Below are 17,993 nucleotides of genomic sequence, written 5' to 3'. Positions count from 1 at the left end.
ACGAAGTTTTCATCCGAACAAAACTCGATATTTTGAAATTGTTTGAAATTAATGAATTTCAAATAGTATTTAAATTTTGTTTGAAATCATTTTTACCCCTTGACTCTTGATACATATAAAAAAATGTTGGAAGAACTTTCCAATTTAAAATATTCAAGATTTAATCGAAATGTATTTTACGAACAGTGTTAATATAAACTAAAATTGATATTTGATTTTATTCACCAATTTTATAAAATAAAGTTTGCAGTTTTATAATGTACTACTATTGGAATTATAATATAATGGCACTCTTGAAATCTTAATTAGTGAAGTTTTAATAATGAAATTAATAGTTAGATTCTGTTAATTCGTTCAGTTGAAATATTTTTTCATTTGATAGTGGAAATCCACTAGAAAGTATACGAATTTATTTGAATGTATACAGCAATACGAAGAAGTTTATAAAAATATTTCTCTTGGTAATCAGCTATACAATACAAAAGAGTAATTATTTCTGAAATATCATTCCCAAATGTCTGTTTTATAGGGTCCCATAAAATATCCATAATTAAAAAATGGTGTTTTTCAATTTATTATAAACTTTCAGCTATAGAGCGAGATAATTGTCAATTAAATTTGAAGAAAGTAATCGCTTAAATTATTTCTTTATTACTTTTCCACTTTTCAATTGGAGTGAGATAATAATTAATTTAAATTAAGGAGCATTATTTTTTTAACAATTTATTTTTATTATATTTTCTTTGAGTAATAAGAGAAAGTTGCCGTTTTTTCTGAAATTTTCAATTTTTTGTCCACTTTTCACTTATGGTGAGGTGAAAATTATTAGAAATTTAACAAAACTAATTCTTTAAACAAATCATTAACGTTTATAACTATATTCTCCTATACTAATAGTAGATAGCTGCGGGTTTTTCTTAAATTTTCCATTTTTTGTCGACTTTTCACTTACAAGTTAACAAACAGTTTATTACTGTTTATAACTAATCTTCTCTTAGATCATTGCTAGAAAGGTCCTTAAGATGTTCTAGTGTTGACCAGGGTTCATAATAACAGATGTTGTAATAAAAGTAGTTTGGTGTTGATCACTGGTCCATAATGTATTTAATATTTTAAATTAACTATGATGTCTCACCATATTATACAAACAACGCTTCGGTCGTACATCGACGATCTTCCTCAAGTTATTACAATTGTGGCTATATGTTAAATCTGTAGTTGGTTATTTGTGGTTCTGTACGTAGTTATCAAATTATGTTGAAAATATTGAAAAAAGGCCAGATTTTTTGTGAAGGCAGTTCAAAATAATAATTAATTTATAGTTCTCAATCTTGACTCCGTCTGCAGTACGGACATACTTAAATTTTTATTAGAAATTTTAGACTCCGTCTGCAAGAAGACATGAGAAACAAGTGAAAAAATCACATCTCCTAAAATTTAAAATAAAACTCCAAATATGTCCGTCTTGCAGATGGAGTCAAGATTGAGAACTATAAATTAATTATTATTTTGAACTGTCTTTACAAAAAATCTGGCCTTTTTGCAATATTTTCAACATAATTTGATAACTACGAACACAACAACATCCCAGTGGATCCTATGTCCATGTCGTTAGAGTGTCTTTACGATATCGTAAAGACATCGTCAGATCCTACGACATCTTTAAGACTTCGTAAAGACACCTTAAATCCGTGGACATAGGATATCGTAAAGGTGTCTTAAAGATGTCGTTACGATGTCGTCAAGACGTCGCCAAATTTTGTGCCCACTGGGATGTAACTGATTAAACGTTATGCATGCAGCCATCATTGTAATAATTTTAGGAAGATCGTCGATGTACGATCGACGTTACGTTGATTGCATGATCTATTGCTAGAAGTTACAGTTTTTCCTGAAATTTTTAACATTGTTTTGGCTTTTAGTCATAAGCAAATAATAAAAAAAAAACAATAAAGAGAATAATTTTTAAATCTATATCTCAAAGTAAACAAACACTTATGTTTGTTTACTTGCATTAATTGTTATCTAACTAAATAAAAAGTGAGCAAAAATGTAAACATTTCAAAAAAAAAAAACCACAACTATCTAGCATTGTCCAAAGTGCATAACTTCAAAAATAAAAATAAACGGTTTGAAAAATTATGAGTTTCAACTTAAATTAATTATTATTCGCACAAACTCAATTTTTCCATTATCGGAATTTTTTGGGACTCTAAAACAGTCTCATGGGAATGATATTTAAAAACGAATTATTCTATTGAATTGTACAGCTGTCTGCGAAGAAAAATATTGAGTTTCAACTTGATTCATCTAATATTGACGATTTTGAATAAAATGTACAAAAACGTATTTTTCATATGGAAAATACGTGTTAAACTCAATAGGGGTTGCGGAATCAAATTTTCAGAAATTCTGTAAACAAAAAGTTTCAACTTATGGATTTGCATAATAAACTTTCCTTCACAAATTTTAGAAAAGTTTATTGTTTTGAAAGAAATACAGTTATATTCGACTTTTTTCATATTTTCATAGCTGATATATCTTATATTATTCACGTTAATTTATTTGAAATATTTACTAATTTGATAGTGGAAAACTAATATAAAGGATGTGCATTTATTGAGGTGTAATTTTAATTAAAAGAAGACTGCACAAACGAGATACACGTGGCGAAAAGAACATTTGAATAAAAGAACGCGATTGTGTAACATTTTTATCTTTATTAAAATAATAAGAAATAATATTGCGAATCTTATTGTAAATATACAAAAAATCCTACCACATGACATATTAAGAATTTATTACGATCAAAAATGGAAAAACGAGAATTAGATATTTGCACACTTATTCTGATTTACCTTATCTTATTCACGTTTAAAATCTAATCCATTTACTGCGTGTGTGCTGTCACCAAAATACTACGAAATTCGATCAAATACGCACTTTTAGAAATATATTCCGAAAATGTCAAAGTACTACTTTATAAATGTAGCGGAAATTTATATAAACTGTGTCTTAAATTTATGAAATTTAGCATAAACTTACAAAATTGTTACGCCTAAGACTTCCGTTATTACTCGAAAAGTAAACTTTTGTTATAACAAGCTTTGGAATTTACAGATACAATTTATATAAAAAAATTCTGTAATTTGAAGTGAAATTTTATATCCAAAATAAATTATTCCATTACTGAAATGCTAAAATAATACTATTTCATTAGTTGAACACTCATGTACTAATTCAATTAGTAAAAATTTCACTAATTCAGGTTTAGAGAGCAGGTACATATAATTAAAATGGTCAATGAAATATTTCGGTTTACAGATCAAAATTTATTTCTCGAGAATTTTATTTTTAAAATACGGTTTTAAAGTGTTCTTAAAATTTGCATCGTTTCTGCAAATATTGAACAGTACATTATTGGCTTAAGAAGAGCAAGCTATGTCGTTCCTTCTATGTTATGAATGCTTTTGAAAAACACACTTATCTTGACATTTATATGGTCAATCGAAAAAATTTGTAAGCAAAGTGGGGAAATAATACTATATAAATCTACATTTTTGTGAATTTGAACAGTTTTTCTTCTTTTTTTGAGTAACCGTAAAACCACCTTAGGTTTTTTCTTGCATTTAAAATTAAAATTTGTCTTAAACAATTTCTATATTAAAATTTGTATCACGAATGACGACAAATGATACTTCAAACTGATAGATCATTATATTCTGCAAACAATGTGAGCATGTTTATTCCGTAATTTTATTTTTCATCTATTTGAATATCTGATATGCAATAGAAAGATCGCTTATCATTTGAGCATGCAATTTTATTCTCACAAACTAATTTTAAAACTTTTATCAACATCAAGAGAATGTAAACAACAATTTAAAAAATTGATATTCTTCGTAGGATTTCAATAATTATGTATTTTTATAGAGCGCGAATTCTTTTCAAACCTGGCGCGCCTGTTAAATAATCATTTCCTGAAGATATATGTTGTTATTCAAAGGATTTTATACGACACCTATTTTACCAATTTAATGAAAAAATTATGTCGACAATAATAAAACTATGTAAAAATTAAAAAACTGACAAAATGTCGGTTGTTTTTCTACAAATTTTAGAAAAACCCCAACATTCCTTATATTTATGTAAATTTCTGAATGTGCTTTTATAATTAGATAATTTTCCGACGCACAACTTTCATCAAAATTGATAATTTATGAGAAAAACAGTAAAAGATCATTTTCGAAATTCTCGAATCGGTTCACAATTTTCTTAATGAAAGGTCTCAACTTTTCAGTCGGAGTGCACTCCGACATGTCTGTATCACGTCTGTATTCACGTCTGTATTCGCACCACTATAATGTTAGGGTTTAATGGTCATTCATTCATACCCTCACTACATTTCCAGTAAAATAAAACAGGTTTTAAAGGGAGCCCTTTTCCAAGGTTTTTAACAAAAATAATTATTTGTATGTATTTTAGCACTATTTTATTTTATTTATGTCATTGATTTGTGTAAGTTAGGTTTACGGATATTTAGTGATGGCAGAACAAATATGTTCGGTAAGGCCAGACAGTCGGTACACACTTCGTATTGTAAACACAACTGTTTAATACTACATGATTTAACAAAAATTTGAATTATTAATAAATGTACTAATGTAGAAATGGTTTTTGATAAAAATGCTATTTCATTATTTTTTTCGGAAACCATAGATTGAATCAAGAAAATAGACCTTCAATAAAATTGAACAAATGTTAGCGCTCCTCTACAAATCCTCTACCTTTAAAGATATTGTTAATTTTTGTTTGATTTTAGAATAAAAATAACAAATCAAGAGAACCCTCCATGTTGGAATTCACTTTTTTGAAGCTTTAAAAAGGCCTAAAATATTTTTATCCTGCCATAAAAATTGGTAAATACATACATATATGGTTAAATAATTTAAAGAAGCTTCATATCAAAAACATTCCCTTAGGTGCATCAAATTGTACGTTGAAGTTGAGGTCAACTTATACTTCTAATTTTTAATGTAAATAAGTTGGTCGTTTTTTAAACAGGAAAATGCACTCGATCAAGTTGAAATCGCTTGATCTATTTTGGAAGTTCTTTCCGGGATATTTTCAACTTTAATTTGATTTATTCAGAAATCGCACAATTGTACAGATAATCCAATTTTACAGTGTAACCGTCGATAAAACGTCGACAACAGTTGGAACCTTTTTTTGTGTACTACAAAATTGTGAACATTTTTTAACATAACCATATTTGACCTAAAATTAACTGTTCTTTTAAAAAACATGTTATAGTTTAACACTTTCCAGCATGGCGACCGTAGCCGTACAAGTATGGTTAGGGACTTTTTACAGTATGTTTATAAAGTTATCTCTAACGGCTACGTAACAAAATTCTACTATATATGTCAAATTTTGTGATTCCAATGAAATTTGTTCCTCGTTTACTAGACAAGATCTCAAAATTTTCAGATGAATACTAAGGATACAAATTTTCTGGAACGAAACAAAGTGTTTCCTTAGATATGCATGGAAATTTAGTTGAATTGAAACATATTTTGTTTGATTCAATAAAATATTTGTGGAACGAACGAAATTTTTTGGTTAAATGAACCAAATGTTCCATTTACCCAAATATTTGTTAAAAAATATCAAAAAAATTTGGTTGAGTCAACCAAATATTTTATTTTTCCATGTAATAATTATATTCTGTGATTGAAGCGACAAATATTTCGTTGATTTAACTAAATCGTTTCCTGAGTGAAGTGGTTTTAGTCGCACTACTATAATGACAGGGTTTGGTGGTAATTCAGCCACACCCTCACCCCTTTCGAGTTACATTTTCTAACAAATAAAATTATTTGTAGGCATTTTAGCACGTATTTTATTTTACGCTTATTATTGATTTATGAAAGTTCGTTTTACGGAAATTTAGTGAGCGTAGAACAAATATTCTCGGCGACGCTAGACACCAGGTACACACTTCGTATTTTAAACACTACTTTTTAATTCTACATGACTATTACTACATGAATAGACAAAATTTTGAAATATTGAAAAATATGCTTGAGATACAGCGCCGGATTATCCATTAAAAAAGAATTGATTTCATGGAAATTATTTGAATAGGAGAAGTTAAGAATGCCGATTCACGCGCATTTTATTAATTTTAATCGGACACCTAACAGCCATTACAATTTATACAAATTTCGTTTAATTAAAAAAAATTTTTTTTAACCTTAACCACATTTACTAATTTGCTTGCATCGGTGTTGGCTGGATACTGACTGATTGAAAAGATTAAATTAATGACACCGATTAAAAATTTCACAAAACGATAGACCGCAATTCGCGTGAATTGACATTCTAGAACTCTTCTATATAAATAATTTCCCCTCAATAGATTCTTTTTTCCAGGGTAAAAGGCTATTTTACTATTTTTATCTTAAATTATTGATTAAATAAAAAATATACCTTCAATCAAATTGAATAAATTTGAGTCTTAAAATCCTCTATCGGATATTGTAAATATTGTTTTTTGATAACTACCCGCTGCGCGCGAACATTCTCATCACGCACGACTCACTAAGTCTGTCGGATCGCGCGCTCAGCTGCGAAACATCTATTGTTAATTTTTTATTTTATTTTTCTATTTTAGAGTACAAAGAACACGTTCTTATTATAATATTGTTGCTTCACGCTCGACTTTTCATCCTTATTGATATAATTATCTGATAAATTATGTAATCACAAAAATTTCCATTTTGATTTTTTAATATGATTTTGGGTGTTTAAGAGAAGAACGGTGAGACATATAAAAAAATAAAAGAAGACTTTGTAGGTTTTTGTGGAAGCACTCATTATTTTCTAGACTTTTTTTAATATCTCACGTTGTTTGGCTCAAAATTTGAATTTTGGATTCTGCAATAGCATTTCGATTCCAAAATTAAAAACCGTGAGGTCCGTGGGTTCTATTAGAAAAAGATTAAAAACAAGTTTGTTAGGTCTTCTTGAAAGCAACAAGTTTTTAGACTTTTCTTTAATGTCGCATAATTTTTGTTGGAAAATGAATTGTTTTTATTTTTTTCAACGCGTTAACGTGATTAAAATGAAATCTATGCGTCTTATAAAAAATTAATATACATTGATATATATTTGAGATGAACAATTGATGGATCGAGCACTCATCCTCTTATTGAATCTGGACTCGCAATTTTCCTTCTTAAAATTATTTTTGCATTTCACATAGATCTTCTGTAAAATGGAATTTTTTATTTTTACTAACATATTTCAAAATTAGGAAAACTTATGCATCTTATAAAAAAAATGTTTCTAAAAAAATTCGTACATCTTTTTAGGATTTTCTTCTTAAGAACTAAAATTGTTTTCCTTTCGTTTTTTCTGTCTAAGGGTTCGCAAAACATGGAGATTCAATGAAAACCAGCAAAGTTACATTTTATATAAAACCAAAACCTTATGATGAGAATGTAAAAATGTTCATAACCTTAAGAGATATGGTGTTTTTTCTTTAAAAATAGAAAATTAGAAAGCGTTAATAAATAAAAAACAGACCAAGAATTGGCTGCGTGAGCACAAGGATAAATTAATCAAGTTATCAAGGCGACTTAAAATGGGCCCACAGAAGTGTCCTTGAAGCCCAGACAAATTCAATAAAATTTTTGTGTTTTATCGATTTTCGTGGTTTTTTGTGAGGGCACACACATTAAGGTTATATTTTTAATGTGAATACGATAAGATAAAACGAATTAAGTGTGTAAATAACTATAATTTTAAATTTTTGAAACCCAATCAATTGTAAATGCTACTGTTGGATTAGACTCCTGGTTATCAGAAAATGTGTAGTAGGACTGGGTTAAAATTGTTTGATTCAAAAGTATAAGATATTTGTCGGAGAGGATTATTTCTTTGAATCAAATAAATAACTAATAAAGACTAAAATGTAGCTTTTAGACCAAATAAAAGACTTTGATGGCGTTGATGACGTTTGGTGACGTTCATAAATGGGAATGGCGAATGGGAAAGTCAAGCGAATTTGTTATAGACTGAAAATACTATTTTCCCACATTAAATTTTTGCATATTATAAGTAAAAAAATAACACACCGATTCAAATAAGTATTTCTTTACCTTAAACATGTGCGAGTGCAATAAAGTAGTTCGTATTTCAATATGAAACTATTTACTACAATAATTATTGTAGTACATATTTCCCTAGATAAACAACTGGATTCTTTCAGCTTTAATTATTATTAACATTGTGATTATTATACATATTCAATCTTAATAATTTACATAATTGAAAAACTTGATGAACCTGAAATAGAAAAATTCGATGAAAAATCGAGGTTTTTGAATGGTCCTTCGCGTATTCTACATTGAAAGACAAATTTTTTCAACTTCCAACCAAATTAATACATACTTCATTTATTAAAAGAACGATAGCGACGAAATAAATATTTGTAAAATGATTTGATATGAATAATCCAATTCTACTAATAGAAAGAAAGATTTCCTTTAATTTAAGAAATCTAAAGAAATGCTTCATTGGTATAATACTTCAACTCTTTGTATCAAATAAATACCTTTCCAACATAATTGATCAAACATAATATCAGACGATAATATTTTTTTGAATTCAATAATGATTTATTTGATTACCTATTGATTTAATAGCCCCTTGATGATCAAGTTCATAAAGTTTTTCTTTTTTTCTTTCAGTTTTTCAATGGCGACGGAAGCTATTAAGAAATATTTTTTAGTAAGCACACATTTTTCGAAGATACTAGCATCACTATAATTTTTTATTCGTATAAAAATTAAACTTGAGTTAGAGTTGAGTCAGTTTAAAAGATATTTAGACCTTTTACAAGTTTTGAAAAAATTTAAGAATATTTTATGAATATTTTGAAATATTTTCCAGCTTTTTAATATTTTCATTATGTTCTAAATTTCTAAATATCTTTTAGACTGACTCGACTTTTCACCGCATTTAAATATCTTTTAAAGTGATTCGAATTTTTCCTAAAGTTCTTTACAAATGCTTTATAACTAAAAAAAAACTTCCTAAACTTTTTCCAATTATTTTTTCAAAGTTTTTGAAATATTTTGAAATACATAGCGTATTAATTAATTATTCTTTTTAATAAAAACACATTTCAAATTTTTCTAGAAATCTTAAGAATTTTTTTTTATTCTTTTGCAACCTTTCATAATTTTTAAAAAACGTCAACATTTTTTGTACACAATCTTCAACAGCGTACATTTTGTTAAAAATGGTTTGAAATATTTTCAAACTTTCTAAACAACTTTTAAACTCACAAGCATTTTTATAAAACTTTGAAATCTTGCCATATTAAAAAATTGTGCTTTAAAATTTTTTACACTGTATTTTAAAATTACAGGAAATAGTTTGAAATTTTTTGAACTATTTAAACATTTTTAATATTGTTTGAATTATTTTCAAACACTCGAAATATTTGTAGTTATTGGAATTGTTTCTCCAGTTTTTCCGAAATTCTGCCAAACTAAAAAAATGCTTAAACTCTCACAGATTATTTTTTAAAATATTTTTGAAATCTTTTGTTATACCCTCCTGAATTTACTTTTTAAAATAAAAAATCATTTAAAATTTCCCAGGAATCGTAAGCAAATATTTTATTCCTCTGAAACCCTCCATAATTCGTACAAAGACATCAATTTTTTGTTCAAAATCTTCAACAATCTATATAAATTAATTAAAAGAAGGTTTTAGAAATAAGATACATAACACATTGAACATTTTAATAAAATAAGGAGATTGTGTAACATTTTAAACACTTTATTCAAATGATAAGAAATAATATTGCGAATCTTATTGTAAATAGACATCAAATTCACTCAAATGATGTATTAGGAATTTATTGCGATCAAAAATGGAAAAATAATACTTAGATATTTGCACACTTGCTCTGGTTTACCTTATCTTATTCACGCCAATTTAATTGAAATATTTAATAATTCGTTAACGGAAACCCCCTAGAAAAACTTTTCAAACTTCTTAAACAGCTTCAATTGATTTTAAATTGAAAATTAATTAATCCACATTTTTGGTTTTTTAACTTTTTTGACATCTTTAAACAGATTTTATTTTGTTTGATTTTTTCTACATCTTCTAAATGTCTTTTAAAGTGATTCCAATTTTTCCGAAAGTTTGGAAAAAATCCTGCAAAGCTAAAAAAGCCTAAACTCTTGCAGAGTCTTTTTTCAATGTTTTGAAATATTCTAAAATTGTTTGAACTAGCCTCTTAAATTTAAATTTTCAAATAAAAAATCATAAAAAATTCTCCTAGGACTCGTAAACAAATTTTCTTATTCTCTTGTAACTTTTGAAAATTCTAGAAAAATGTATACATTTTTTTTAATCTTTAGAAATCTACATTTTGTTTTAAGTTTTGTAATTTTTTGCAATTTTTTAATTATATTTTAATATTTTTAAAACTTCTAAAGAATTTAGACTTTCTAAAGATCGTTTAAAAGGGTTCGAATTTTTCCTAGGATTTATAAAGAATTCTGAAAAATTTAAAAGATTGCCGCGAAATTTCCCAGATTATTTTTGGACAATTTTGGAGATATTTTACAATTTGTTTTCTAAAATTTTATAACCTTGCAAAATCGAAAAATATTGCTTAGAAATCTTTAACATTCATTATATTATATTGACACTGAATGAACAATCTCATAACTTTAGTAGAGCTTCGGAAATTTTCAAAAACAAGTTCATGAAGGTTTTATTTTATGTAGCTTTCAACTTTTCAACAACGCTAGAAAATATTAGAAAATATTTTTAGTGACCACATATTTTTTAAAAACACTAGCATCATGATAATTTTTAATTCAATATAAAAATAAAACTTTTAAGAAAAATTTAAACCAGATTAAAATACATTTACTGTTTTCAGAAGTTCTGAAGAAATTAAGGAATATTTCCTAAATATCTTTTTAAATAACTCAAGTTTTTCCTAAAATTTAGGAAAATCTTCTAAAATTCAAAAGAAGCAGTATGAAAAAGGCCTTACCGTCCAATTTTCTTCTAAGGACTTTGAATAAACATCAAGTATGTTAAGTATCGGAAAAAAAATAATTTCAATGACTCTACTGTCTTTGGTCTCTTTGCTACCATTCCATTTTCAATTTGAGACGTATTAAGGCGAAAAGAGTACATATGGTCGATGTCTTTATAAAATCTGATGAAGATGAGAACATACTTAAATGTTTTTAGTTTTAAACGTAGGTTTCTTAAAATTGCAACACTCATCTATAGCGCAAGACTCGTCAGCTAATTGAAATCCACCTTAGAAAGAGATTGTGTTAACAAAAAGATTATTTGTTCAATTGCAATAATTACCGAGTGAAAGGAATTATACTTTAATACATACATACTTCAAATATTTGCTCTTCCTCTAAAAATATTTCTTATATCTTCCTAAAGTATTTTTGTAAATTTTAAATAGACTTTTAATGAGATTCCTCATTTATCTTCGAAAACTTCGATTGCGTTTTCAGTAGGTAAATTGAATTTAAAGTTTGAAAGTAAAGAATGTATAAACACAAAATCTAAATAATACTAGAATAATTGATTGTGAAATGAGATATATAATTATTTATATTTGAACAATTTCTGTTGCAGAATGCGGAGACATATTTTTAGGTTCTTCACCTTATTAGTGCTATTCGATTTAATAGAATCACAAACCGAGTCTCATGCTAATAATAATCCAAATTCAGATGTTACTGCAGCAGATGTCTCTAATTCTGATGGAGATGTAACTTTACCAAATGTAACTATTCCTGATGGGGATGTACATGAACCAGTTGTAGCTCAACCTCATGGGAATATACCTGAACCAGATTTAACTAATACTAATGGGGATGTACCTGAACCAGATGTAACTAATCCTAATCGGGATGTATCTGCACCAGATGTAACAAATCCTGATGGCGATGGAACTGCAGAAGATGCAACTACAACAGAAACTGAACTACTTCCAGAGGATGAAACTGAATTCGCAGACAACAGAATCGATGAAATTCCCACGTATGTTCCCCCTGCTGAGAGATTGCTGAAGAAACTCGCCGGGAGTTTAAAAAATATCGCTGGTCAATCTGATCCAGAGAAAAATGGCACCAGAGTGGGAAAAATTATATCAGGAATTACGAAACCGATCACAGGTTTTCTCAAACCAGTTGGAAAAACTCTTTCAAGAGGAAAAGATTCCTCTGGATTTGGAGACATCCTCAATGCAGTTAAAGACAAATTCCAAGCTATTTATCCAGGTCAGTTTTCGAATAATTAGAAAATTTTAGTTTAAATCTTGAAGATCTCAAATTTTTGTACAAAAATTGTTTTTAAAAAAGAAAATAATTTTGTCGTCGTGTTTTAGTATAAAAGTATTTTATTACAAAATCTCAGACTTGGCATTGAAGTTTCCTAAAAAACGGTATCTATCAAATATGCAGAATTAGTTATTCAGAATTCCTCCAATGCAAATTAAGCTCAATTCATAATAACATCTCTTAGCAGAAAATTATCGGAATTAAGTGTTTAATTTATAATGATGACGTATTATAACCCAAAGTTATAATTAGCAATTAGTCTTCAAAAGTTTAGGAAATAATTTGGTTTTCCCAAGAGTCAGTATCTCCCATTATGTTCCCAATCAAATACATATTATGAAGATTATCTACGTCTAGAATGACAATCTAATCGATTAAATAATATCTTATTCGATAATAATTATACAAATATGCGTGTTAACTATCTGGTTTTAAACCATTTATTTATGCAAAAAGAAAAATATTTTTAATATCATCTTCAAATTAAATTTATGTATTCTATAATAGAAAATTAAATGTATACGTTCTTTGAAGTAAATGAATTAGAAGTTATATTTAAAATTGCAGCTTAGAAAATTATAAGGAACTTTTGAAACATTGAAAATTCGAATCGAGGAGTACCCAAATTTTGTGAATCACTTTGAGTTGACATTTTTTCACATAAAAAATTTAAATTTTAAATGCTGCTTCAAATTGTTTATAACTTTTAATATTTGAAATTGAAACTTCAAACGATTGAAAAAATATGATTCCTTAACTTGAACATTTTCTATTGTAATATATTTACAGTGTGGAAATAATATTTGTTCAATAAAACTTTAGTCTACCTCATCTTTATTTGAAGTTTTGAACGTCGTAGATTAAAATTGCTCGCTTTTTTAGGATACCCTAGCGTTGTTGAAATTCGGATTCTACGTTAAAATTCCTTATAGAAGGTCACGAAATAATCGCAATAGTTTTTTTTTCAACGGTAAAAAGTTTAAAAAAATATAAGACGTATAACGCCTGTTGACTGCTACACTTTAAACGCATCGCCTGTACGTAGCAGTCAACAGGGGTTATACGTCTTATATTTTTTAAAACTTTTTACCATTGCAAAAAAAACTGTTGCGATTATTTCGTGCCCCTCTACAGGAAATTTCAACGTAGAATCCGAATTTCAAAAATTTAAAAGTTTATTTTCTTTTTTTTTCGAGTTTTTAAAAAAGGAACCGAATGGGGACCCAATGGGTACTTTACGGTTACTTTGTAGAGGCTCCATTCGGTTCCTTCGGTCCGCCAGGGATTAAAATTAAAAAGTCTTCAATTTCAATTGCATACTAATTTTCCCCCCAAAACACACTGACTAAAAAGTATTTACATTTGAAATTAAATTGGGTAGATTGAAGTATGCAAAAGTTTTTTGTTTAACATTACAATTTCTTAAAATATTTTTCTTATTTTTTCACAATGTTAATTTATAACCTTTAAAATTGAATACTTGTAGTTCCAAACATGAAAAAGTAGACTGATTTCAATTGTATAGCGTTTGTACAATGAATCAAACAATTTTAATTTTTCAGCTTTTTAAAAATGTTTTTTTTTTAATTTTTGTGTATAAGAAGCGAGTTTCCTGTACCTGATAACTGGTTTAGAGTAGGAAAAAGTAATATTTTAAAATCGAATTTTTTAAACTTAGTTCAATTTTGTGAGAAAAGAAAGAGCTGTTTTGTCTCTAAAACAGCTTACAAAACCGGCAGTTTGCTGAGGAAAATGATGAATATTTTTCTGTAGATGATCAAAAAGTTAAAATATGTAAAAACCAGAAATTGCAACCGTAAAAGTCTTTTTTATGTTAAGATGTTTTTCAAAGGCTTAATCACAATTTCAAAAATATTTGAAAGCTCAATAGTTGAGATATTTTTAATTTGTAGTATTCAAGACATTGAATAGTTTGAAATTTAAAACTATTTAAGAGAATTTTTAATTAAAAGTGTTTGATGATTTTAGAATGAAACATTTCAAATTCTTTAGTAACAAATTGAAATCGTTTAAAGTTACAGAATTAGAAATGAACGACTTTCAATTCTTAAATCATTATTTCAGAACGATCAAAATCATATAACTTCAGATAAATTTGAAAGTAGAACTACTGAAAATTTTGAGTGTTTGAAATAAATTAACAAATGTTTTTGCAAGTTTCACTAGAAGGAAGGAGGTACAGTGTGGGGAATCGAGTATGAAAAAATCCATAAAAAGTGCAGCCTCAATGATAACACTGGCATACAAAAAAATTGGTCTATCCGACAGACTACACTAGCATATCTATATGTTTTTGGGATCGCTGAATTCGAATCCGGTGTCCAAATAACCAAGTTGGCTCGTATTTTTCTGAAGAAACGAAAAAATAGACGTAAAATCGACAAAAACAGCGATTTTTCGGGTATATTTTTGCAAAAAAAAAATATATTTTCTCGCCCGGTGGACCTAACCAACATATTTATATGTCTCTTGGGTCGCTGAATACGAATCTGAGGCCCAAATAACCAATTTGGCTTAAAATTTTTCGAAATTCGTAAAAATATACGTAAAATCGGCGAATACAGCGTTTTTTCTTGTATACTTTTGCAACAAGAAAATTGTTCATGTCCGGTGGTCTAAATTAGCATATCATTATGATTTTGGCGTCGGTGAATCCGAATCCGGGGTCAAAATAACACAGTTGGCTCATATTTGATCGAAAAATGCAAAAATAGAGGCAAAATCGACGAAAACAGCGGTTTTTCGTGAATATTTTTGCAAAAAAAATATATCTTCATCCCCGGTAGACTTATCCAGCATATCCTTATGTTTTTGGGGTCACTGATTCTGAATCCGGGGTTCAAATAACCCAGTTGGCTTATATTTGATCGAAAAACGCAAAATTAGACATAAGATCCACGAAAACCTTTAAACCTTTACCTTCCTCGACTGTGATTGTTGTTCACTGTAGATTACCTTTGCGTCTCACGCCACGGGGTTTTTAATTTGCTTTAGTCTCCTTGCATGATAATAGTAGGATTTTTTGTAAATAAGTTTTATTTACTTTTAGCATTACCCAGGAACAACGACGTGGACGTAGTAAATTCTGTTCCCTTTGGGGTGCTTTATTACCGTGAGTCCCCTTGCCTCTCACGCTTATAGGGTTCTTTTATTTTTAATTTTTCTTTATCAGCCATCAATGTTGATATCCCAACATCCATGATATCGCCTCTCTATCTCTTTAATATCCTGGTGGAAACGTTCGCCTTGCTCTTCACTAAAGTCTCCCAGGTTGTCTGGAAAATTATTTATATGCGAATGAAGAAAATGTAGCTTCAAATTCATAAGGCAGCCTAGTTTACCAAAGTTTGTTACCATTTCTGAACCCACATTTTGATAGTCTGGACTTTTCTTATTACCTAAAAAGTTTTTTACAACATTTTTAAAACTAAGCCAAGCATCTTTTTAGTGCAAGACATTTTTGTAATGAATTCTGGATCGTGCAACATTTTTCTTATCTGCGGTCCATCGAAGATCCCTACATTTTCTTCATTCGCATATAAATAAGTTTCCAGACAACTTGGCAGACTTCAGTGAAGAGCAAGGCGAACGTTTCCACCAGGATACGCAAGAGATGGAGAGGCGATATCAGGGATGTTGGGATATCAACATATGGTTGACTGCTGTTGGAGTTCAAAACGAGATCAAGTCAATCAAGGTACCAAACGAAAGCGAAACCCACTATGTAGGTCTTTGGAGAACAAAAGTGTTCGATACAAGCGATATAAAGAAAAATAACAAACAAAGAACCCTATAAGCGTGAGAGGCAAGGGGACTCATGGTAATAAAGCACTCCAAAGGGAACAGAATCTACTACGTCCACGTCGTTGTTCCTGGGTAACGCTAAAAGTAAATAAAACTTATTTACAAAAAATCCTACTATTTCCATGCAAGGAGACACGCAAAAGGTTTTCGTCGATCTTATGCCTAATTTTGCGTTTTTCGATAAAATATGAGCCAACTGGGTTATTTTGACCCCGGATTTGGATTCAGCGACCCAAAAACATAAGCTGATTTAGACCACCGGGCATGAAAATTTTTGTTGTTGCAAAAGTATACAAGAAAAATCGCTGTTTTTCTCGATTTTACATCTATTTTTTCGTTTTTCAAAAAAATACGAACCAACTTGGTTATTTGGACACCGGATTCGAATTCAGCGACCCCAAAAACATATAGATATGCTAGTGTAGTCTGTCGGACAGACCACTTTTTTTGTGTTCCGTTGTAATTTTACTCACTATTACGTGAAAATTAGGCGTAATAATAGCTTCTAAAAGCTCTCAAACTTCTTTTAATTAACTAAACTTTCATTTTATAGGAACGTTATGGTGTGGAGCAGGAAATAAAGCGAAAAGTGATGAAGAAATCGGTTTCTTTAAAGACACTGATGTGTGTTGTAGAGATCACGATCATTGTCGATCTGCAATTACTGCTGGTCGATCATCGGAAGGACTCCGTAATGATGGCATATTTACGAGGTAATTCTTATCGTTTAATACTCCCCCCTGATTTTTCCAGTTTTTTAATGTATAATTACAGAATTTACTTTTTAAATTCATAGAAATGATTGTTTACGTAAAAAAATTATTGATTAAATCGTGTTTGTCAATCGCTTATACATTATTATAAAATAATCCTATTAGGTATAATAAAGTTTTTGACAGTTAATCAATTTTTTCAGATCTCACTGCGACTGCGACAATGAATTTCATGTCTGTTTGAAAAAAGCTAATTCTTCAGTCTCTAATAAAATTGGAACGACTTATTTCAATATTTTGAGACCTCAATGTTTCAAGGAAGATTATCCAGCCACCTGCATCAAATATGGACAGTCAGTAATTTAATAAAATTTTTCATTAAATCTATTAACATAAATTATATTATCCAAACTTTTTTTAAATATTTTCAGTTTGCGAATTTCTCGCAGTAAATGTAAAGAATACAAAATGGATCAATCGAAGAATAAGACAATGCAGTGGTTTGATAATCCGGATTTTTAAATAAAATTCTACAGTAGCATGGTTTTCCCGAAAAATAACAATTTTGCTTTCATGCTGCACCAACGCTGACTACTTTAGGAAAATTAACGATTTTTCGCCCGACAAAGGTACCATAATTTTCCTTCAGTATGTATTATAAAATCACGACTGTATGAGGCTCTTCATTTGGGGTGATTGATAGGGAGATTGATCAGCAACCTGGGTCGGACCAGTGTTACAGAACGAACGTGTTATTTAAAGAAATAACACGAGAATTCCAGATCAAACTAAAAAAATCTGTACCTCCTTCCTCACATTACTCCTTTCTTCGCAGAGTGAGTCAAGCCTACTCTGAAAGGAAAAGGGCTTAATGGCATATATGTATAAGTTATTTTTAATCATTTATTTTCATTGATCAGTTTTAAGATTTCGTAATTTTCAACTATAGTGATTATAAAGAGTGATATAAGAGAATAATGTATAGATTTTAATAAAGTTGACTTTCCATAATATTCAATTTTATAAGTGTCTATTATTTCACAAG

General features: G+C 28.8%; 2 protein-coding genes across 3 annotated transcripts in view; one reads left to right on the top strand and one right to left on the bottom strand.

Annotated features, from left to right (window-relative positions):
- LOC117168479 (gastrulation defective protein 1 homolog) overlaps window positions 1-6,550 on the bottom strand; it is a 34,969-nt gene extending 28,419 nt beyond the window's left edge. The window contains exon 1 of the mRNA XM_033354166.1: window positions 6,493-6,550. The gene's annotated coding sequence lies outside the window, so the exon portion shown is untranslated. The remainder of the gene's footprint in view (window positions 1-6,492) is intronic.
- The window catches only part of LOC117168481, a 19,724-nt gene extending 1,762 nt beyond the window's left edge, over window positions 1-17,962 (top strand). The window contains exons 1-5 of one of the 2 annotated variants that reach the window (XM_033354172.1): window positions 5,814-5,993; window positions 11,704-12,350; window positions 16,789-16,948; window positions 17,152-17,301; window positions 17,380-17,962. In XM_033354172.1, coding sequence (XP_033210063.1) covers window positions 11,705-12,350; window positions 16,789-16,948; window positions 17,152-17,301; window positions 17,380-17,470 — 1,047 coding nt within the window. In that variant the 5' untranslated portion in view covers window positions 5,814-5,993; window position 11,704 and the 3' untranslated portion in view covers window positions 17,471-17,962. Of the gene's footprint in view, window positions 1-5,813; window positions 5,994-11,703; window positions 12,351-16,788; window positions 16,949-17,151; window positions 17,302-17,379 lie in introns of those variants that run through there. The other variant, XM_033354173.1, reaches the window with a different exon arrangement.
- The last annotated feature ends 31 nt before the right edge of the window (window positions 17,963-17,993 follow it).

This window comes from Belonocnema kinseyi, chromosome 2 (assembly GCF_010883055.1).
Source record: "Belonocnema kinseyi isolate 2016_QV_RU_SX_M_011 chromosome 2, B_treatae_v1, whole genome shotgun sequence".
Classification (NCBI taxonomy): Eukaryota; Metazoa; Arthropoda; class Insecta; order Hymenoptera; family Cynipidae; genus Belonocnema; species Belonocnema kinseyi.
This window is presented reverse-complemented; position numbering and strand designations above follow the sequence as displayed.